This window comes from Sturnus vulgaris, chromosome 11 (genome assembly GCF_052056855.1).
Source record: "Sturnus vulgaris isolate bStuVul1 chromosome 11, bStuVul1.hap1, whole genome shotgun sequence".
In the NCBI taxonomy this organism is placed as follows: Eukaryota; Metazoa; Chordata; class Aves; order Passeriformes; family Sturnidae; genus Sturnus; species Sturnus vulgaris.
In genome coordinates this window covers 1,604,327-1,627,383 of record NC_142253.1, presented here as the reverse complement: position 1 = coordinate 1,627,383, position 23,057 = coordinate 1,604,327, and the positions used below count along the sequence as shown (strand labels likewise).

Genomic DNA, 23,057 nt, shown 5'->3' with positions numbered 1-23,057 from the left:
TCTCACTGCTGCTTTACATTATGGCAAGAGCTCGTTGCAGTTTTGAGACTAAAGAAAGATTTGGAAGGGGTGTAAAAGCAGGGTGGAAATAGGAAAATTGCTATTAATATGGAACCACCTATAAATACTGCCTTATTCACTGTAAAGACTTTCTGAGCCTAAAGTTGGACCTAAATTCATTTCACTAAGACTTTGACATACAGAGGGAAGCTGAAAACAGCACCCAAGGCATTGCCCAGCATCAGCCCTGAAACCAAGTACAAGGCTGCTTTCCTCCAGCCCTCACAAATGCTAAGATTGCCTTAACCACAGCCATTTTTATTGTTTATTAATTAGTTATATTGTCTTTATCTGTCTTTGGAATTCTAAGCCAACATTTCTTCCCCCCCCCTCGACAACTGCAGGGAGCAGAAACTTGATTTTATTTTTAAATGGAAGCTGGAACACCTGTATGGCATCACATTTTACAGGCCCACAACAACATCTTTCAACTCAGACAGGTCAGGAATTACACTGGGCTTTGGGAGCTGGCTGATTTCATTTATCCCATCCCAGCAGGAGCCACCTCCCTCCACAGGGCAGGGTGGGATTCCATGGGCTGAATTTGTCCCTTTACAACAATTAATGCATTTCTCTGCCTGCAGTAACTCGAGCAGAAAGGTGACAGCCTCAACAGATCATGAGGTGGTGTCATTTTATTGAAACACAGTTTCCTGAATCAAGGTTTCCCTCTCCAGCACTGGAATCAGACAAATCTGCATTAAGCACAAAGGAAAAGTGACAACAAATCAGGAATGTGTCCTACTTCTCCAGCCTGATGTACAGCCCAACATGCCAGCATAATCTGCCTTCAAAATAATTCATCTGTGCCACATCACTTGCCAGAATGTTGTTATTTCAGAGGAAGTCTGGCTTTTTAATTATATGGAATGCTGTAAGAGGTGTTATAATTTTAATTGTACATTTAGAAAGCGTCGTGATTGTAAAGATGTATCAGGTGATATTCAGGAGAACAATGCCAAGGTGGGAGCGTGGTGGAAAGGCTGCAATTATTCCATGTAAGTTGGGATAGTTAATCATTGTCTTGGACTGGAGGAAGTTTCCTGGTTTGCATTTTTGAACAAGTTCTTCTCTCTCCTCTTGGCAAAGTGCCATTTTTCAGGGAGAGAGCCACAAGTTATTCTCACAGGCCCTGCAGATGAAGTTGAAAACAAGGACAAAGCCAAGGCCAGTGGCACAGCAGGAGCTGGCAGGGCACAGCCAGGTCTCCAAGGACGGGCACCCACAGCTGGGAATGCTCACACTGCGCTGGGAGGGCTCAGCAACAGGGTCACATTTAGGTTCAGGAAGTTTTAGGAAGTAAAACTTCATAAGCCTGAGGTTTAGGAAATAAATCCTTTTATCCACTGAGTTCAGTGCAGAACGAGCTGTTCTTGCTGACTGACTCAAAAAAAAAAACCAAAAAAACAACCAAACAAACTCAACATAAAGCAAGCCCCCTGGAGAGGCAGCAGCCTCAGCCCCTGTGAGCAGGCACTGTGAGCACAGCCTGTGAGGAGACAGGCTCTGAAGGAGAACAAGGAACCAGAAATGCAGGATTAGGTCCAGGCAGGCTCCAGTCCTGAGGATCAGGTGGGTTCTGACCCTGGCTGGAGGGAGAAATAACCCGACTGCCATGTTCAATAATGCAGCATTAAATTTATTTTCTAAGCACACACACCTGCACAAAGGTGACTCGGGAGTGGTGCCTGCAGGACAAAATGATACAGAGGTGAAATTTGTACCACTGGGGGGATAAAAACTGTTGAGAAATTTGATTTAGAGTGAAAACTGAACAAGTCACAGAGGTGGGAAATGACTGCCTTGCCCACAGTGGCCAACCCCACAAAGCAGCCCCAGCCCTGTGGTGGCAGCAGGGCACTGGGGACAGCTCAGGAACTGGTTGGTATCACATGCACAGACCCATGAGACTCTCACAGGAACCAGCCTCTTGCCTGAAGCAGCTCCCTTTGGGATTTGGGGCTCTGGTGGCCCTGGGACCACGGAGAGCAGGTGAGGGGATCACAGGTTTATCCTCACGGGGTCCCTTTGGCTGCTCTGCTCTGTGCCCAGCCTAACAAGAACCCAAATTAAATTCCAGGGCTCCACCAAAGCTCCCCTTCCCAGCAGGGATTTCTCCTGAGCAGCCCCACGGAACTGCCCAGCTGGGAGCACAGTTTGGAGCATGGCTGGGCAGGGAATATTGCATTGGTGCTCCTGCACTCAGGCATTCCCTCGTTCCCCTGCATCCAAACCCACCCAGCAGCACCAGCACAGAGGGATTTATCTGGCAGCACCAGCAGTGCCTCTGCTCAGCACAGGGCTGGGGCTGGAGCTTCCAGGAAACAGAGCTGGGGGAAATGATGCTTCAGAATAGCCCAGCGTGGAGCTACATGAGGATCCAGCAGGAGAAGATGAAGATGAGAATGAAATTACAGCAGGGATGCTTTGTTCCACAGCCCTGAATCCCTTCTGGGTCATAGTCCACTCGCTGCTACAGGATGCACATTACTGGAATCCACGTGAGGAAATGCAGGGAAGAGATTAAAATGTTCAATCATTTGCAAGGGCTCCCCAGATGAAGAGCAGCTCTCACACAAAACACTGCACAGGGCTCTGATCTTGCTGGGAACACAAAATGAATTACAGGCATGGATTACAGGCAGCCAGGGTTTATCCAGCTAAGGAGGAGCATTCCCAGAGTCAGCTCGTGTGGCCACCTGTCCCAACAGTGCCCAGGTGCCACACGTGGCTTTGGTATGGTCCCACAGGGCTTGGAGGAACAGCCAAAATACACCTGATCCTTCAGGAACAGCCAAAATACACCTGATCCCACAGGGACAGCCAAAATACACCTGATCCCTCAGGGACAGCCAAACCTCACCTGATCCTTCAGGAACAGCCAAAATACACCTGATCCTTCAAGAACAGCCAAAATACACCTGATCCCTCAGGGACAGCCAAAATACACCTGATCCTTCAGGAACAGCCAAAACACACCTGATCCCACAGGAACAGCCAAACCACACTTGAACCATCTGATCCATCACCAGCCAAACCACACCTGAACACACCTGACTTTCCAGGAACAGCCAAACCAAACCTGATCCCTCAGGAACAGCCAAACCTCACCTGAGCACACCTGACCTGTCAGGATCCAGCCCCTGGCAGCAGCCTGGGCTGGGCAGAGCCCCCGTGGCCACATCAGAGATGTCACACAGACAGAACCAAAAGCTGCATTAATAGAACAAGAAGAAACATCATCAGCCTCAGATGGAAAGTTTCTTTGGAAAATTCTGCCCTGAAAGCCTTTGGCAGTGCCCAGAGGGAAAAACTTCCACCTGTATGAACTCATTTCACATCCATTGATTTTTGTTTTACCAGCTGGAATGTGACCATCCCACACGGGCTCCTGACCACCTTCCAAATGAGCTGAGGGCTGGACACATCCCAGGAGAGGTTTGAGGTTTCTATTTGCTTTTGTTTGTACTTTTATGAAGCATTGCTGCTTTTTCCTGGGATTTTATTGCCCTGTAAATGAGGATGCAGTGCAGAAATGCTTTTATTTTTGCTGGGACAGAGCTGAGTGAGAATAAAGCAGAGAGGAATGCACTCCCCTTTCTCATTTTCCATGAAGAAACACTTGAGAGCGTCTCTTTAAAAGCTTTCCTTACTGAAGATTTAATTTAGCAGATGATTTTATTTACTGATTTCCTGGGATGTCTGAGGAGGCCATTCCCTCAAAGATGCAGAAATCACAACCCACTGGCAGAACCTCCCAGTCCAGGGAGCAAGGAACTGGTGAAATCCCATTTTCCTGAAGAGCTGTGGGAGCTGCATATTTGGAGGTGCCAAGCAGGAAAAATCAAAGAACTTGTGGCCACCAGAACCCTTCTCCATTACAAAAAGTGTCAGCATAACACTCTGGCATCCAGAAATTATCAAAAATGGACAAAACCTCTTCCAAATCAATTCCCCCCACACGCAACAGGTCCCTGTCCTCCATGTGCTTTTTATCCCTAGAGAGAGGAGTGGGAGTGGTAAACCAAAAAAAATCCTAAATTTAGGACTCTTTACATGTATAAAGCAGAACTTTTCCCTGGTGGCTGCCAGCACAAATCAATCATTGCCTGTCAGTCCAACTCAACAGCACAGCCACAGCCCCCAATCCTCACGAGCCCCTTTCCAATTCCAGACATTCCAAGATCCACCCAACCAAAGTCACCTCACAGCAACTTGCAGAAAATTCATGGCACTTCCCCCATTTTCTACGGGAAGGGAGGCAGCAAATTTAAATTATTTAGCCCACATCTGTTTAATCAGAGATGGCTCCTGAAAGCTTCGTTAACTTGAAATGCCATTGCAGCTTTTGGCTGGTTTTTCCCCACTCTCCCACTCACAGTATGCCAGGGAGAACAACATCCTCCCACACTTGGGAGGGACAGGACCTGCCACAACTCATTCCACACACGGGGAACAGTCTGGCAGAGGCTTTGGCAGCCAGCTTTGAGCTGGGGTTGTTTGCTGCAAATATGGATTAGAGATTCCCAGAAAAGGGGCTGATCACCCAGAGCGTGGCATCCACAGCCCTGGGATTTCATAGAACGTGCCCAGATTTGGAGATGGTGCTTTAAGAAATGTGGTGGATGTGCAGGAAACAACTTTCTTCAGCTCTTTTATGGAATTGCTTGATTTTTTAACCACGAAATCACTTTCTCATTTAGACAACTTACTGTGCATTTAAAAATAGGAGACTGGAGAAATGTAGCTCTCTTCTAAAGGAGCTACACGGATTAGGATTGGGAAAAACAGAGGGGCTGCAGAGCTTCACCTGCAACCCTCAGCCTGTATTGCCCCTCCCTGATTTCCCTCCACATTTCCCCTTCTTGTTATCACAGAATGGGTTGGAAGGGACTTTAAATCCCACCCAGTGTCACCTCTGCCACCTCCCACTGTCCCAGGCTGCTCCAAACCCTGTCCAGCCTGGCCTGGGACACTGCCAGGGATGGGGCACGCCCAGGACACCAAATCCAGATTTCAGCATCAATAAAACATCAAAGTTTTTCATTTCCAGTGCTTTCCACATGTTTCAGGCCACTGAAATTTACTCCTTCACATGAATGCTCCCAGGGAGGCAGTGACACCTCTGAAATGTCATTTCTAACGAGTTTATATTGTATGGGAATCCTAAACGACCTTGATGGGGCCCTGCCTGATCCCAACCTGCTAAAGAGCTCTCCTGGCACGAGCTGCAGGTTATTCATCTTTTATCCAGGTGCATGCACACAGCCCTGAGTCATGCACCACGAACAGATGGGAAGAATCTTATATTTATGAGCTGCCATCTTTTTTTTTTTTTTCCCTTTTTCCCTAAGAAATTAATTTTTCATTAAATCACTTTGAAAAACCTTTGAATTAACAAAGTAACTTCATTCAAGGAGATAATCTAGAAAGGGGAGTTTTTAGTTTTCAATCAATTAAGCAAATTGTCCCTCTGGATTTTGGACAGAACACTCAGGGCAGGTGTGGCATTATCCCTTCTGGTTAAATCCAGTTTTCCTTGTGTCTGGGAATTCCTATGGATATAATAACCACGAGTGTTAATTAAAAACAGGTAGAAGTGTCACAGGGAAGGTGTGACAGCAAAAAAGGGACAACCCCAGGTGTGGCACCTGTGCCTCTGCACCCCAAGAGATTTGCAGATTACAGATGATGCACAAAGAACAACTTCGTGGTGGGTGTTTTGTCAAAAGATTTACAGGTTTGGAGTGGCTCAGGTGTTTAATTGCACTTGATGGGAACTTCAATTGCCAGGGAAGAGCTGGGAGCACAGCAGGAGCCCCAGAGGTTCAGGGAGAATCCTCTTGTATTTTATTATCATGTGTATAATAATTAATATAGAATAGAAAAATATATAAATAAGTGCCACTTGATGTTAACCTCAACTGCCTGGGAATATCTGGGAGCAGAGTCCCCAGCTGGTCACAACAGACTGCTGGGAGAAATCCTCCTGCATTATTTTATCAGCCACAGAATATTCTATTTACTAATTCATATAGGCACACATAACTAATGTATAACAATAGAAATCATATTTTTGCTTGGCTTATTGTTTCATCTAACATATAAATAAAACAACTCTTAAAAGGACCAACTGAAATATGTATTTCTGAAACTCTTAGGAATGTGTTCAAAGGAGATGAGTGCAAAGTCCCACCCTGGCACTTGTAGGAATGAAGAGTGGTTGGTGCCACAGTCAGGGTGGTGACATTTTCAGGGTGGTGACATTTTCAGGGTGGTGACACTGCCAGGGCTGGCCTGGCTGCAGCAGCAGCACCCCCAGCCCCTGCTCCCACTCCCAACCCCAAGGGATGAGCCAAGCCCACTCCTGCTCTTCCAAATGCTAAGCTGAGCTTTCCCAAGCCCTGTAAAAAGAACCACCCACAGCAAAGGCACTGCTGAAGCCCATTATTTATACAGCAAAGCCAGGGAAATTATGAAATGCCCAAAACTGAAATAGCTGCTTCCACTCAGGCTCAGCCAAGACATTTTAATTGTGGGGGCACAATTAAATGAAATTAAAGACTCCTTCGCCTTCCTCAGCTCTCCTTCAGTGAGGGAGATGTAAGGGGGAATTAGGGATGTGCAGGCACCTGAATCCTGACACTTCCAGAGACTTCCCAGCTCAGGACACACTCCAGGCACAAGGGGGGTGGATAAAACAGGCACAAGTGACAGGCCTGGGGACAGCTGGCAGCACATCTGGATATCCTGGCACACAAAAACCCCACACTGGCCCCTGCCAAACCAGCTCAGGTGTTGTGGCTCCACAGGTACAGGCACAAGGGGACCAGAAGAAACAATTCAGCCCTAAATATTCTCCCTGTTGGCTCCCCCCTTCATGAGAGCCCTGTTATTTATATGCATGAATGATTTATTCTTCTATTACCAGTTACCTCCTTTGATTAAATATATTAGTGCCTTTTAAGTTATTTCGAGGCTACAATCATTTTAAAATTAAATGATCCTTTGAGCATCCTTTGGGAGCTGAATGCTAAACTGACAGTTCCATAATGCAAAAAAAACGGTGGTTGTGCTCATTTTATTTAATTAAACTGTACTCTTGATCAAGCAAACCAATCTGGAGAATATTTACCCTAATTTTTTTTTTACTTCTAGAAAAGGAGTAAAATAAAAAAACCTGGACATTCTGTTCTCATGGTCAAATGTTGTCGTTATTCAGCTGACACCTACATTGTGTCATGCAGCTGTAATTTAATTCATCAAAGGTCCCCAAAAGAACATCTCTGCGTTTTACTCTGCTCCTGATCGATTATGTCCAAGTAGGAAACATTTTAAAAACTCTTCTCCCCTTCAAGCTTTGCAAAAGATCTGAATTTAAATGGCACTTTTAAGGCTCTTTGGAGTCCAAGTACAACAGCAGCCCGGCTTTTGAAGAGCACACAAAAATACTTCTGGCCCCAAAGAAAGGAATGAAGTGACAAAAAGAGGAAGATAAAAGCAATTCCAAGTCCCAAACCTACAGAATCCCCTCAGTCTTGGCCTATTCTTTCGAACTAAACCTCATTTTGCAAATCAAAGGACCAGCTGCTAAACTTGCCTTAAAAAAAGAGGTAAGTCCTGAATGCAGGGCTGGGAGAATCCATCAATCAGTCCCTCAGGTCCTCCTGCTCCCACCAGGAGTCTCCCCATCCCTGGACCCCCAATCCAACACCCAGGGATGCTCTCCCATCACTGGATCAGTGCCTGGAAAATAAACTTTCTGTGAGGCTCCTCCTGGGCTTCACCCTCAGGAGGTGGCTCAGCTCCAGGCAAGGCTGCTCCAATGTTGTACCAAAAAAAAAAAAAAAAAAAAAAAAGCCAAATGTCATTATTTAGGGAGAGCAGCGTGTATCCTCACAGATGGAATTAGGTGTTACTGGGAAAGGGACAAAATAAAGGAAAAAAGAAAAATTCTCTGTGCACAAAACTTGTAAAAGTCCTGAATTTCACATAGAATCCTTCAAAGTCGATTAAAAACAATTCTCAAAACATCCCCAGCTTTCACGAGTGCTTAACAACGTGTTCCCCTCTGTGAAAAGGCACTTCAAATTGGATTTGCAGTTCTGTCTGGATGTTTTATTCCCCTTTGTGATCTAAGTGATGGCTGCTTTGTAAGATTTATCCCGGGCAATTAATATATCAAGGCAGAGAACGGCACGAGGGATTTCCCCAAAGAGATTTTGGCAGCTCGGGCTTCACTGGGAGCTCCTGCCCGTAGGTGTCAACCCCGTGGAAGTCATTAAACAGCACAAGGATGTCACAAAATTCAAGTCCCTCAGCTAAGGTGAACGTGGCGCTTTGTGCACCCAAAGCCAACGTGTGTTGCACCTGATCAAAATTTCAGCTTTGCAGCCCCAAACAACAGGTGCTGGGGGATAAAAGTCAAGACAAAAGTGCTAAAGCCTCTCACATACTTTTCCCCAATTTCTACAGCAACAGAGCTGTGACAGAGGGCTCCTGACTGCTCAATTTGATGGCCAGGCAGAATTATAAAAGCTGAGTTTCCTAGGGGAAGGCATAATGAAATCAATGCACTCATGAATATGGATGGCAGGCCGGGGCCATCTGTTCGCCACCAACATCTTTTCTTAAAACAAGTTTCAAATATTTTGCCAGAGACGTCTGGTATCTTTATTTCCATGGATAAAATTAGACCTTGGATTTTCACCATCTCCTGTCATTAAGTGCTATTGTTATGGAAATGTGGGGTGGTTTATTTTTTATTTTTTTTTCCTCCACTGATAATCAAAAGATTGAGTGATAAAACAGTTTTGACCAAGTTCAGGTGGAGATTTCATCGGTCTGTGGAGGAGCTTCACAATATTGACAGTCAGGGCACACGGTGTGTAATGTAAATATAACTCCTCTGTCCTCCCCCCAGGGAGGAGGAACAAGAGCCTGGGATGTCCTGCCCTCATTTGTATCCTACATCCATCTGATTTCCTTTCTTTTTCAGAGAAAGCATCATAAGGCATTTTTATTCCTCATTCACGAGGCTGGTGCTGATTTGCATGCAGGGATTGGGGCAGGGGTGGAGGAGCTGCTGCTCCCAGCTCTGGATGGAGATGGGAACGATCCAGGAGCTCCTGTGGATCCTGGGCTGGGTCTGCTCTGCATTCCCAGGTCCTGCACTGAGGGAAAACTGAGCCTGAACCAGGCAGGGCTGGCCCAGCCCCACCTGGGAACCAGAGAGTGCTGAGTGGCACAGCCAAGATTTGGGAACAGAAAACCCAAACCACTGTGGGGATAGAGAACCCAAAATACTGTGGGAATGGAAAACCCAAACCACTGTGGGGATAGAGAACCCAAACCACTGTGGGGATAGAAAACCCAAAATACTGTGGGGATAGAAAACCCAAAATACTGTGGGGATAGAGAACCCAAACCACTGTGGGGATAGAGAACCCAAAATACTGTGGGAATGGAAAACCCAAACCACTGTGGGAACGGAAAACCCAAACCACTGTGGGGACAGAGAACCCAAACCACTGTGGGGACAGAGAACCCAAACCCTGGAGAAGAGATGGCTGAGAGGTGATTTTATCAGCACACAAATATTTTAAGGGCAGGTGCCAAGAGGAGGGGGCAAGACTCAAGAGCACAAGTGGCAACAGGAACAACCTGAAACATGGGAAGTTCCAGCTGAACATGTGTCAAAAAAGACATGATTTTGTGGATGGCAGAGGCCTGGAACAGATGCCCAGATTGTGGAGTGTCCTCCCCTGAGATATTCTCACCCACCTGGATTGATGCTGTGTGTCCTGCTCTGGGTGAAGCTGCTGGAGCAGGGGCTGGACCCCAACCCCAAGCCCAGCCAGCCTGGGATTCTTTGGGATTCTGGGAGTCCCAAACTCTGGGGCAGCAAGAGCAGAGCTCAAGTCTCCCATAGGAACGATCTGTCTAAAGCAGGCTGCTATCAATTACTGTGTTCAGTGTTAATTAACAATCAGCTCCTGGTTACTCAGAGCAACCACGAAGCTGAGACAGCCCAGATGAACAGAATTCCAACTGCTCCCAAGGAAATGAGTCTAAGAACACACTCACAGGGAAGGGAATTGGCTCAGATTCTCCTCCAGCCCCACAGCAGTCCCACATTTGATGGCACACTGGGTTCCAAACCAGAGCAGATACATGAGGTGTCCTGTAGTGAACTCTGAAAATAAAAAACAAGACAAAAGAAATTAATTTAGGTTTTGAATGTTTCGGTCTTACAATATTCCTCTCCGTTTCAGCCTATTGATAGTATTTATGTGGCTGTTAAAAAAAAAATCGAAATAAACCTAAATGAAAAGATATTGGGGTGAAATCATTCAAAGTGAATATCATCCAGATAGTCAGGATTTTCTAAATAAACCTCAAAAGATCAATATTTGCCCAAACATTTTGATTTCACTGAAATGAGGTTTTTGGTAAAAAAAAAAATTAAAAAAAATGCCCCAAGTGCCTGCTGGGATCAGCCAGGGATGCTCAGCCCAGCCACTCTCCCAGCTGGGGAGGGAGAAGAGCCTGGGCTCATGGCTGAGGCTCATTTCCCAAATTAATCTCTGCAGCTGATCCTAAGCATGGACAACCTGGGCAGGTTATGCCATAACAGCTTTTCCATTTGCATCCAAATTTGGGGCATTATGCTCAACCTGCTCATCCACTTCCACTCAAAGGTGCAGCTTGCTCGATTTGCATAATAACTATCTCCAGCTAATTATCCCCATTTGTTCATGGAAGCAGCCACTTTCTGTAGGGCTTAAAATTACCATAAACTGTGCATAAGATCAAGACAACAGCGATTTATCTTATTAACAGTGAAGGAGTTTGTGTGTTAATTAGCAGGGGATTACTTTGGAAATGCATTCAGATGTTCTCAGGACCAGTTCACCTGACAAGCCCTGAGCACCTCTCGGGATCTGCAGCTCAGGGATGATGCAGAGCAGAATCTGAAGCTCTGAGAGCAATGGGTGAGGTCAGAGGAGTCACCATCCTGGGAATTCCTGTTTGGAAAATCAGCCACACGCTGTGTGGGCACTGCAAAGGTGCAGAAACCTCTGGGCAGTGATTTAAAAGGGAGAAAAGTGAGATAAAAGTGCTTACAGCAGGGTTGTAGGTAAGCTCAGCAAGCTCCTGCACGCAGTAAAATTTGTTTCCTGCGTCTTTTGGATGGCATTTTGGACAAATTTTTAATAAAGGTGCAAAAGTGAGGTCTTGTCTCCCGTCAAGAGCTTCTGCTGATATTCTCCCTACTCTGCTTAGTAAGCAGCTGCTCCAGCCTCCCCCTTGCAGCAGCTGCCAGAGCATTTCCCATAATATTCATGGATGCTCCATGTTTTCCAGCAGCAGGTGGTACAATTTCTGTATCTGCAAACGATCAGCATTCAAATCCAGATTTTTCTCCTTAATAGCTACTACTCAGCTACAAAGTGTTATCTTCCCTACACATATTTTTAATACCCCCAGTAAAAGCTAAAGTAAGGACTTGTATTTAAGGGAAAGATGTTCCCATGAAACTTTAAGTGAGAATTTCACACTGGGAAAAGATTAGAATAATATAGATTCTCATGTATAGAGCCATTTAATCTCCATTTTTCCTGTGCCCCAGAAATAGCCTCCTTAATTTTCACTCTGGGGTTCCCACAGGCACCCATGTGGATGCTGGGAATTGGACAAACTCCTCACACAGCCTGGAAACTTCCAGCCAAAGGAGCTCAGAGGATACAAAGAACAAAAGAAAAGCAGATTGCACTGAACAGTTTTCCTTTCAAAGACCCCAAACCATTTAAAGAGAACTGCAATGTGAACCTCAAACCAAAAGAATTATTTGCTGCTTTTCCATCGAAGCCAATGGTGACATTTAATGGAAAAGTGCAGTTCTCAAGCCAACACTCATGTGCTGCACTGGATTTCCACAGAAAACAGGTCCTCTATGTGTCTCCTTAAAAATCCATGGAATTTGAACACAACCCCTTCCCTAATAAAGCCATGAGACACAGAATGTGGTTCCCATAAAGTGCATGGCCATAAATCTTTATTTCCTGGTGGCAGGATGGATTTCATAAGACAATGCATTTAACAATTCTATTTTGCCAACCAGTTCCCTAATTTCTTAGGAAAGCCTTTCTGGGTTTAAGGCATGTCTTAAGGAATTAATTTTCCACTGTGATCCTGAAAAGAGCTGGAGTGTAATTGCCAGGGAGTTAATGGAGTCATTGTGCATATTTTTGTTCTTCATTTTCCCTAAGAACAATCTGAACCTTCCAGAGAGATAACAAAGAATATCAAAGGCATCTTTTACATCAGGTGAGGCTCTCATCACACACCAACCCCATGCAGCTAAAAATTCAATGGCAAGACCTGTATCAGCTGCTCTCCAAAATTGTTTTTTTTCCACGTCAATAAAGGAGCAAGTCAGAAATAAATAATAACACAATGGCCAGAGGTGCTGCTGCTTTTCAGCAATCTGCTGGAATGGCTGGCCTGGCTGTCTGTGAGGACACAAAACTGAGAATTACTCCTTCCCCATCCATGGCAAGGGGCTGGAATCAGAATTCCAGAATTATTTAGGTTGGAAAACATCTCCAAGGTCATCGAGTCCAAGCTGTGCCTGATGTTCACCTTGTCCCCAGAGCTCTGAGTGCAACATCCAGGAATTCCTTGGACACTCCAGGGATGGGCACTCCAAACCTCCCTGGGCAGCTCCAATGCCTGAGCCCCCGTTCCATGGGGAAATTCCTGATGATTTTTGAGGTCCCTTCCAACAAGGACCATCCTGTGTCTCTGAACACCTCCCACCTCCCTCTCCTTTCATCTCCAGCTTCCTGGAAATGGTGTCCACTCATCTCATCCCTGAGCACGCCCTGCCTGGGCACAGACACTGCTACCACCACCATCATCATCATCATCATCATCATCATCATCCTCATCCTCATCAGGCACGATTTTCTGTGAGTGCTCCCAAAACCACACCCCTGGCAGCAACACCCCCTGCACAGGCTCTGTTATCCCCACTACAGACCAGCCCAAACACCAACGAGCCAGGTGCAGCACCAGCTCCTTGATTTTCATGTAAAAAAAAATGATTTAAAATTTTTAAAATTCCAAGCACAAATGCACCCCATCCTCGTTGGGCAGAGAGTGTCACAGGGAGAGCTGCTCACCCAGCCGGGGGGTGACAGATCAGGTGGTGCAGATTAGAAAATCCAACTATTTTCCACGAATGGCCCAGCACCTTCTGCAAAGAATGTTTTAGGCACAAGGCTGATTTTGATCATGAAGACTAAAGAAACATCAAAGGGAAATACCTGTGGGTATGCAGCAGTGCTCCTAGAACAAGCAGGGGCTCATGAATACTAATTGATAAATATTCTGTATCGATATTGAACCTCTGTGTGCAGAGCTCACCTGAGCCTGCCCTGCTGCCCCTGCAGCCCCAGGGACACCTGTGGCCACCTGTCCACACCTGTGGCCACCTGTCCTCGCTGGTGTCCTTGGCTTTCAGCAGAGCCCAGGCTGCTCCTGAGGTTCAGATCCAGCTCTTGTCCCATCCCAGGGCTTCTCCCCGTGCCCACCTGGGATTTTGCTCCTGCCTTCAGGCTGGGCTGGGCTGCAGGTGGGATTTTAGGTGGTGATGGTTTGTAAAGGCAACACTGGGGGTGTGGCACTGTGAGCAAAAGCAAGAAATGATCATGAACCCAGGCAGAAACCAAAAGGACAAGCATCAAAAATGGCCAAATTGCACCTAATTTCTCAGCAAAAACGTGCAGCAAAAAGCAGAACTGGAAGCTTTAAAGCACAAAGGCTTTACACAGCTCCCCAGCAAGGATTTCCCACAGCCCACAAAATTCATTTTGATTTATCTCCTGCACTGTTGTTTTCAGATGCAGCCGAAGCTCAGAGGGGGGTGCAGGATTTCATTTCAACTCTGCTGTTTCAGGCTAGCACTCACCAGCTCTGAACAATTCTTTTACAGTTGCTTTTACAGACCAGCATCGTTTCTAATCTCACCCTGAGCAAACACTTGTAAATCTGCTAAATGACTCAAATTTGCAGTTTTCTCCCTCTCAGTTTGCTGGATCACCGTCTCAAACAGTTTCTCTGCCCAGTCACATTTTCAAAGTGAGTTTATAAAACGAGCATCTGTTGATAATCTAATAAGTCTGGAAAGAAAATATTTCTCTTTTCCACACAATGCTGGGAAAACCTTGAAACTTGTAAACAAGCAGGGGATGTGACAGCACAATTGGTTTCTGTTAACAGCAAAACACAAAGGAAGGAAAATATGAGGAGAAAAAGTGTATCTGTGCATATTTAATATCGTTTTTGTAGCCAAGCACTTTCATGAAGTTTGACTCAGTGTTGTAATTAAAATGTTCTGTAACGGTGGTAATTACCCCATCAGGTGAGGCACAATGGATGGCAGCACAAACCTACAATAGAATGATTATTTCCAAGTTGCATCTCAATTCTTGTGCATTTTAAGCACCTTCCTTGTGCCTGGGATTTTTATCAGGGTCCAACACGTGACAGCACAGCCCCTGCCTGGAGCAATGGGATTTTTGTTATCTTTGCTCTTCCCTCTTGATAAACTGCAGCTTTTTGAAGAGAACTAATTCTAATAGATCAAGTGATGAAATTTAATCCAATCCGACCCCACCTGAGCACACCTGGATGGTGCAGAGTGAGGTGAGGGACAGAGGCTTCTCCCCACCACAGAGATCTCTGCCTTCAGGAGCACAAAAACTCTGGAAACTTCTGGAAACCAACTCAGAACGTCCCAAATGTCACAGAAATGACAAAGCCCTTTCACTTTGCAAAATGGTTTTGAGGCCTATTGACCTTGGGGGTGTTAAAATTCCCCTTTTTTTGGGGGAGAGGAATAGTGTGTTCAGACCTATCTTAAACCAAAGTAACACAAAGCATGCCAGTATTCCTGCAATTCAGAGAATTCTGAGGTTTGGGAGCCTTTGCAAAGCATTTTGAGTGCTGCAGGGAGATGAATTATCTCCCATTTCTTGTATCAAACCCTGATGTCATGTCTGGAAAAACACTAAACCCTGTCAATTATTTCTGTCTTCCCAGGTTCCATCAGTCCCTTGCTAGCTCGTCCAGCAAGAAAATAACCCTTTTCACTTTGGAAAGGGGCAATAAAGATGATGGATGCTTTTTGGAGTTTATTTTTGCTGTGTCCATAAACATTCCCCTAATAGCTCATCACAGCTGACGAGGAGCTTGGCAGAGCCAACTGCTGTTGACTGAAAATATCTGACAATTTTTTTTATTTTTTTTTTTCTCCCAAGCTTGCTGTATAGAAGGAATTATTTATATTTGAATAGCACTCTCCTGTGATCAGGAAATATATGTATATTTGTCATAATTAACACAGGGCCCTGCCACGCAGGCACTGTTAATGAGCTTTTATTAAAAAAAAAAAAAAAAATTTTAGTCCCTTTCACTCCAGGGGGACCATGAGAGGCCTGAGATGTTTATCTGGCACACTTCATTTTCCCCTACACACCCAGATAATTAAATCACTGAACCAAATTCAAGGCAAGAGCTGAGGAATCATCCTCTTGATTTTCTTTTTTACCCCCAGGATGCTCTCAAAGGCAAAAGAGAATCCCAGAATTCCACAATGGTTTGGGTTGGAAGGGACCTTTAAAGCTCATCCAGTTCCAGGCAGGGACATTTTCCACTACCCCAGGTTGCTCAGCCCTGAATTCCTGCTCTCCTTGCTAAAGATCCCTGGGATGATGCCAAATGGCTTTAACAAAGCTGCTTCTGGATAATTATTTGTTCATTATTATTGTATTTTTAAATGTTCATTTTCATCTTTCTACCCTTGAAGAAAAATCACACCACAAGAAATGAGACACACCCAAATATTGATGTTGGAGAGACACCCTGGAGGGAGGAATAAGTGCAGCATTTTAAAACACCAACATTGATAGTGATACCTGGATTTCAGGGAGTGAAGAAAAGGTGAAAAACAGCAGCAAGACATTCAAAAAACATCTTTGAGCGACTCCCACCACAACCTGCACATCCAGAGGGAGCAGATGAGAGCATGGCCTGATAAAAACGGGATCTCCCAGCTGTGCCCTCTGCAATCTGGACAAGGACACGGTCAGGGACCCTCCACCCTTCCTGCCCAGCTCCCTTGGTGCTCCCTGCCCTTGAAATGGCACAAAATGGGCATTTCTTGGCCATAAGTAATGATAAAAATAAAAATAAAAATAAAAATAAAAATAAAAATAAAAATAAAAATAAAAATAAAAATAAAAATAAAAATAAAAATAAAAATAAAAATAATAATAATAGGATACCTGCACTCTCAGTTTCATCCTGCCTTTAACCATTCCTTGCCTTGCTCTGGAGGCAGGCTGAGGTAAGTAATGTGCAAGGCAAGCACACTGCTGTCACTTAGCAACCTGAAACGGGGCTTGGAACAAAGATCTTTATTTCTGGAACCATTTAACAGCAGAGTCTGGGCAGGGCTGAGGTTCTGGGCATGGCACAACCCCAGCCCCTCTTGCTGCTGCTCCTCTCCAGGGCTGGCTGTCTCTGCAACTTTCCACCCTCACCCCAACTTCATGGCCAAAGAGCAGGAAGGAAATCAATAAAAGGAGGACAGTTGGCATTATTTTGATTATTTTGTGACTGTTCCAGCCAATTGATCCCAGCGTGCCCAGAGCAGAATGCTGAGGCAGAGAACAGCTCACTTTGTGCCACACGGATCCCATCAGCTGCTCTGCCTTTACACATCTGGCAGTCTCTCCCTGCTCAGAACATCTGGAGTGGAGGAGCTGGAGCCCAGCTGAGGCTGCCCTGGCAGGGCTGGTGCAGCTCCCTCGTGTCCCAGCAGGATCCGGGATGGGAGCTGGGAATGCTGAGCAGGGAAGTGCCCTGGGGCAGCTCCACCATCCTGCAGGGAGGCAGGAGCACCTTCCTGAGCAGGTGAGAGAGCCCAGAGCTCTGCCCATTGCACTGTGTGCTGGGCAAGAGGAAAAAGAATAATCTGAAGATCTTATTCTCATTTTTTTTTTCTCTTTCTTTGTATAGTTAATAAAGGTTTTTTATACCCTTTTAAGTTTTAAGCCTACCTTGCTCTTTTGCTCCTAGTTCTGTCTCACAACAGAAAATCAGTGTATTTAAATTAGCAAATCAAAACTATAACACACTGCATCTTCCTCCTGCCTCAGCCAGGGCGTGCTTAATTACTGCCAGCTTTAATTACTGGCCCAGTCTCCCCAAGGGCTTTAATTCTCTCCGATTTCACATCTCATCCCCACTCCTCCCCTGCAGCAGCTCCAGGACACCTCTGGGCTGGAGCAAACTGAGAATTCACGTAAAGAGAATGAACCTGGTTAAATTGGAAATTTGGGGGTGCTGCCTGCTCCCCACCACAGATGAAATCTGCTTTAAGGGGCAATTTAAAACCAAGCATCCACCAGAAATTTGTCATTTGTCATGTGCTAAAAACAAATGCTGCTGCCCACTGCTCACCCTTCTGTACTGGAATCCTCCCCAAATAATGAGCTAACTATATAGAACTAAATATATAGAACTAACCTATATATAGGGGTAAACCAAAATGCCTTGGTAAAAAGTTAACATAGGCAGGAGAGTATAAAATAGAGAGAGAAAAATGGAAAAGGGAAGTCAAGAATTCACAGCCATTATAATGCCTAAAAAGCATTTAGATTTGCCTTCTGAATATTCCTCTTCAAGGAAGCACTCAGGATGATTTTTACCCCTTAAAATCCCATTGACCAAGCTGAACAATTCAAAAACCAATGAGAGAATGTAAAATAAATGCTATAATGTGGCAGAGCAACCCTGTGAGCCCTAACTACAAAGCACTGCCTCTAATCAAAGCCTAATATTCTAATTCAAACTCTTATTACTATTATTATTATTATTGCTATGTTTCTATCTTGGCAAAAACCATTTCTTCTCATGTATTTATAACAATTGCTGTTAAGGACAATCAAAAATGTGATCAACAATTTATTAAAATTCAGCTTGAATTTGTATTTAAAATCACTGGGAAGCATCAGTTCACTGCATATTGCCAAGTCACAATAAAGATGAATTTGAAGATGAAGTTTTCCCACACAAATATCCAGATACACTTCATGGGGAATGAAAAAAAAAAATTTACTGTTGGCCTCATTTTATAATGAAACAGAGTCAGACACGAGCTACCCAAAACACAGAGCTCTGACAGCAATTTCCAGGCTTTATATGCAAGTCAAATTAATCCTCTAAGCAGACTTCCAACTCCTGCAGGAGATGGGAATTAGGTGGCATTTGAGTTTGTATGAGAAATGTGGAACTGTCTGGCTTCACTGTGAATAAAGGCAGGGAGTTTTAGGGTGAGGCAGCAGAATTGCATCAACCACCTCCCTGCTAAATCCCACTGCAACAAAGTCCAGCAGCTTTGGTGGGAACAAGCAGGATTTTACCTCCAGGATGGTAAAAAATGGTAAAACCTCCCTGATTTCATCCCCAGCATGGTAAAAATGGTAAGACCTGCCTCATTCCACCTCCAGCATGGTAAAACCTGCCTGATTTCTCCTCCAGGATGGTAAAACCTCCCTGATTTCACCTCCAGGATGGTAAAAATGGTAAAACCTGCCTGATTTCATCTCCAGGATGGTAAAACCTACCTGATTTCACACCCAGGATGTAAAACCTGCCTGATTTCACCTCCAGCATGGTATAACCTGCCTGATTTCACCTCCAGGATGTAAACCCTACCTGATTTCACCTCCAGGATTATAAAACCTGCCTGATTTCTCCTCCACAGGAGCAGTTCCCAGCCCGTGTCCATCATTGATCTCCTGAATCCAGGAACCAGCTGATGGAGAATGACCCTTCTTGGATGATTTCCCCCAGAGCCTGGCAAGGTTTTGGCTTTGCCTGCAGTGGGACTGGGAATGGCCCTTGTTACACTTGGGATTCAGAAATTTTCAATTTAAAAGCCAAATGGGAGAAAGGTTCTGAGTGAAGTGCTTGGAGCAGAAGCTGCAAAGAGGCACCAGAGCAGGACGACACAACCACAAACCAAACGTGGAGCACAGCACAGAGAGCAAAGTTATTGACAGAAACGTGAACAGGCCGTGGCCAAACGCTGTTTTCCTTTTGCAATCCCAATTTCTGGGTGGGGTTTCAGCCATCAAGGTGGGCAGAGGGCTGTGCCACCCTCGGAGGTGCCACACATCACTGGGTGAGTGAGTGCAGGGAGAGCTTTCCTTGGGATCAGCATTAATCACACAGCATTAGTCAGGCCATGTGCAAGTTGTCTTCAGCGAAATTTTCATTAAATAAGATCCAAGCCTTTTGGAAATCGATAGGAGCCCTTCCATTGACTTTGTGTGGGATGAGGCTCGTGCTGCTGCCACCCTGAAAATGAGGGAAATGGGCTCTCACCGAGCCAATTTTTATTGCTTACATTAATTTGCCACACCTTAACTATGAAGATTTGCAAAGATCTCTACTCCTTCCTGTCCTCTTTAAACCCTGGATGCATTTTTCCTCAGTTAAAATGTATAAAACACTCAACAGGCTCAGCCAAATATCCCAATCTGGCAACACCCTACAGGTTCACCCGTGGTCTCCTGGCACCACTGTTCAAAAACTCCCTAAACATAATGTCTGAAAAAAAAAAAAAAAATCACAGGTCAAAAATTAGACAGCTTACAATTTATCCTTACCTCCTATTCACTTTTGCCCTTCAAAAGAACTCAGCCCTAGGGAGCTGACAAATAAAGATAAATTACCCCTCTGCAGAGTTCTCTCTAACTAAGCCATTGTGGTGATTAAATGAACCTTAGAAGCCAAATTCAGCTTTGATAGCTGAAATTTGAGGGGAATTTTTTTGCTTCTTCACAAATACAAAGCTGGCAGTTTCCTGGGAGGAAGGGCTGAATTCAAGAAATTTCCTGGGTGAGCATTTTGGGGCAGTTACAAATTTATTGTAATGGGCTCAGTCACGTGGGGTGGGTGCTGAGGTAATTAATGGATGCATCTTTAAATGTGGAAATAATCCCTGGAAGTGTCCAAGGCCAGGCTGGACAGGGCTGGGAGCAACCTGGGACACTTGGAGATGTCCCTGCCCATGGGAGAGGTGGAATGGGAAGGGTTTGGGTCCCTTCCAACCCAAACCTCTTTGGGATCCTTTGATCTATAAAATCCCATTGAGGCCTCCCCCATTCCAAGGCAAACCCTGTTCCAGGGACAGGATCTGTCACAGCATTAAGGACACCACCACAGCATGGCATTGATTCCTCTTCCTCACTGCTTAAAAAGAAACCCTGAAGAACAACTGAAAATACAAAAAAAAAAACCCTGAAAAATGCTCAAGCTAGTTTAGCAGGAACACTGAGAAATGGCTTGATTCTATAGGCTTGATTATTTTTAGGAAAAAATATCAGCACTGGAGGGTTCTCCAATCTCACACTGGAAGTTGCAAGGGGAATAAATGGCTGGAGGTTGGAGAAATTGAAATGAGATCGTCCAAGTGAACTCAATCAGCACAGACAAGCCCAAGCTGAGGAGCAGTGACTCCACCAGCACTGGGTGTGCTGGAATCAAGCCTGGATGCCTCTAATTTTGGACCTGTCATTTCTCCACAAGAAATGCATTCCTATGCACAGGTATTTAAGATGAAAGCAAGAGAAGAAAGGATGCAATGATGCACACCTAACATATGTATTACAGATGTATATTATAGTGTAGATATACAATATTGCATAAATATATATATATATAATATACAGGAAGGAGAATAAAAAATTTGTACACCTGTGTGCTTCATTTAGCAGAATTGCAGTGAGATTTAGTAAAACAAGGGAGGGTTCTTGACCTCCAGAAAACCAGAATTTTATCCAAGCAGAACAAAATAGATGCTGCACTTGCAGTTTGAGGTTTGATACAAGAACAGTCTCATTATCCTCCTTTTTAGCCTGAATTTTGTTGTGCTCAGGAGATACAGAAAAATATATTTTAAAAAAGAGGATATTAACCCACACACATTTTTGCCCCTTCCAATAACTCTAAGAACTCATTAGGTAAGCCCTGCTGCACTTGTAATTAGGTTCAGAGTTGGTGTCAGTGTTGTAATGGGTTATTGATCACTGAAGTTCTCAAAGAACTTCATGGTTCTGGGAGTTTGGAAAAAAAACCCAAACCCCATGAAATGAGTGCTAGCCTTGCTAAATTTGATTTTCATTACATATTACAAGTCTTGTTACACTTCCCAACACAAAGCTTTCATTTCTCCCCAGCAGCAGTTTTATTTTAAGCTTTCCTTCCCCAGCCATCTCCGTTGGCCATTTGGGCTGGGATCAGATTTTTCACCTGTCCCAGGATTATTGGGAAGAGCTATTTGTTATTTTCTCAGGGTTTTTTAACAGACAGCACGTGCCTGGGGATGCAAAAAATAGTCTGTGGGGTGGTGTCAGCTGCCAGAGGCACAGTGGTGGTCTGCACTGAGACCACCCTGCTCATACCACGTGTAGAAGTGATCTATAAATATATCCATATATATCTGTCTGGATGTTTATGTGTGTCCCCCAAAGCCACATCCACATGACTTTTCAATCCCTCCAGGGATAGGGATTCCACCCCTGTGCTGGGATTGTCCTTCCAATATCCTTCCAGTGAAGGAATTTTCCCCAGTATCCACCCTGAGCCTCCCCTGGCACAGTTTGAGGCCATTCCTTGTCCTGTCCCTGTCCCTGTTCCCAGATCCCAAATCCCCCCGGCTGTCCCCTCCTGTCAGGGAGTTGTGCAGAGCCACAAGATCCCCCCTGAGCCTCCTTTTCTCCATTCCCTTCCCTTGGCACACTCCAACCCCTCCAAGTCCTTCCCCTGAGGAGCCCAAACCCCATCCCAGGATCAAAGGTGTGGCCTCAGTGCCCAGCACAGGGGGAATCTCCCAACCTCCCACCCACCCAAACCTCACCATTGCTCTTGAAAGCAAATGCCCATCCCAGGAACTTCGTGCAGCAGGAAAGGGCCCCTGGATCCCTCCCCAGTCCCTGCCCACCACACTGCACGGGCTTTCCTGCACATTGCACCGGGGCCAAGTGATCACTGCATTTAATTAACGTCTTACAAATTGCCAGGTAATTGTTCTGTGCATTTTTCAACTCCCAGCTCTGTCACTGTTGAACCCCTGCGAGGGTGAGATCCAGGTATGGAAGAGGGGATGATGATGCCACAGTGCCCTTCAGGCCTGGGGGAAGATGCTGCAAGATGCAGTCATCAATTAAATGCTGAAGGAAGACTGGAATAATCACAATTGCAGGGAACAGAAGAACCAACAAAATTCCAGAGGTGCTCCAGCAGGCTGCAATGGACACTTGGCACCCAGGATGGGGAGGAGAGCGACAGGAGCAGCTCGGGAAGGGACAGGCTCCTCCTTGAGGGAAGGGGTTTGGGTTCCCACTGCACCAATTCCAAACTGCTTTATCGTAATTGCATTCAAACAGCGATGCCAAAGCTGCTGCCAAGGCAGTAACAAGATAAAGGCAGAGCAAGTTTGGTACCAGAACCTGGTACCAGGAACTGCCAGCCTTGGGCAGGGGGTAACCGTGCATTAAGCAAATTGCAATTTGTTATTCTGTTATTTTTTTGTCAGCTTAATGGAAAAGCCAAAGGGCTCTTTGCTCTTTAACACTGCCATGGCTACTGCTGTATTTTAAATGCTGTGTAATTATATCAGCAAGCACATTTAATCTCCCACTTTGAGCTGGTGGGATGCAGGCAGGGAATGGTGTCCCAGCCATCCCAGTGGCTCATTCCCTTCTCCCAGCCCTCCTGCACAGGAGCCAGCAGGGCAGCCCTGGGTGTTTGCTGGAATCCTGCAGAAACCCGAGCTGGAAGAAGCTTGGAGCCACATCAGATTTTCCATTCACTTCTCTGACAGAGAAGAGCAGCTCGAGGTGTTCACAGGCAGCTCC

The 23,057-nt window shown here is 45.3% G+C and overlaps 1 protein-coding gene across 2 annotated transcripts in view; it reads right to left on the bottom strand.

Moving 5' to 3' along the window:
- LOC148222457 (uncharacterized) overlaps positions 1–23,057 on the bottom strand; it is a 118,997-nt gene that overhangs the window by 73,411 nt on the left and 22,529 nt on the right. For both annotated transcript variants that reach the window (XR_015805954.1, XM_088171238.1), the window contains exon 2: positions 10,147–10,255. Coding sequence is in view for 1 of the 2 variants with exons in the window: in XM_088171238.1 (XP_088027364.1) it covers positions 10,147–10,255 (109 nt within the window). In the remaining variant the exon portion in view is untranslated. The remainder of the gene's footprint in view (positions 1–10,146; positions 10,256–23,057) is intronic.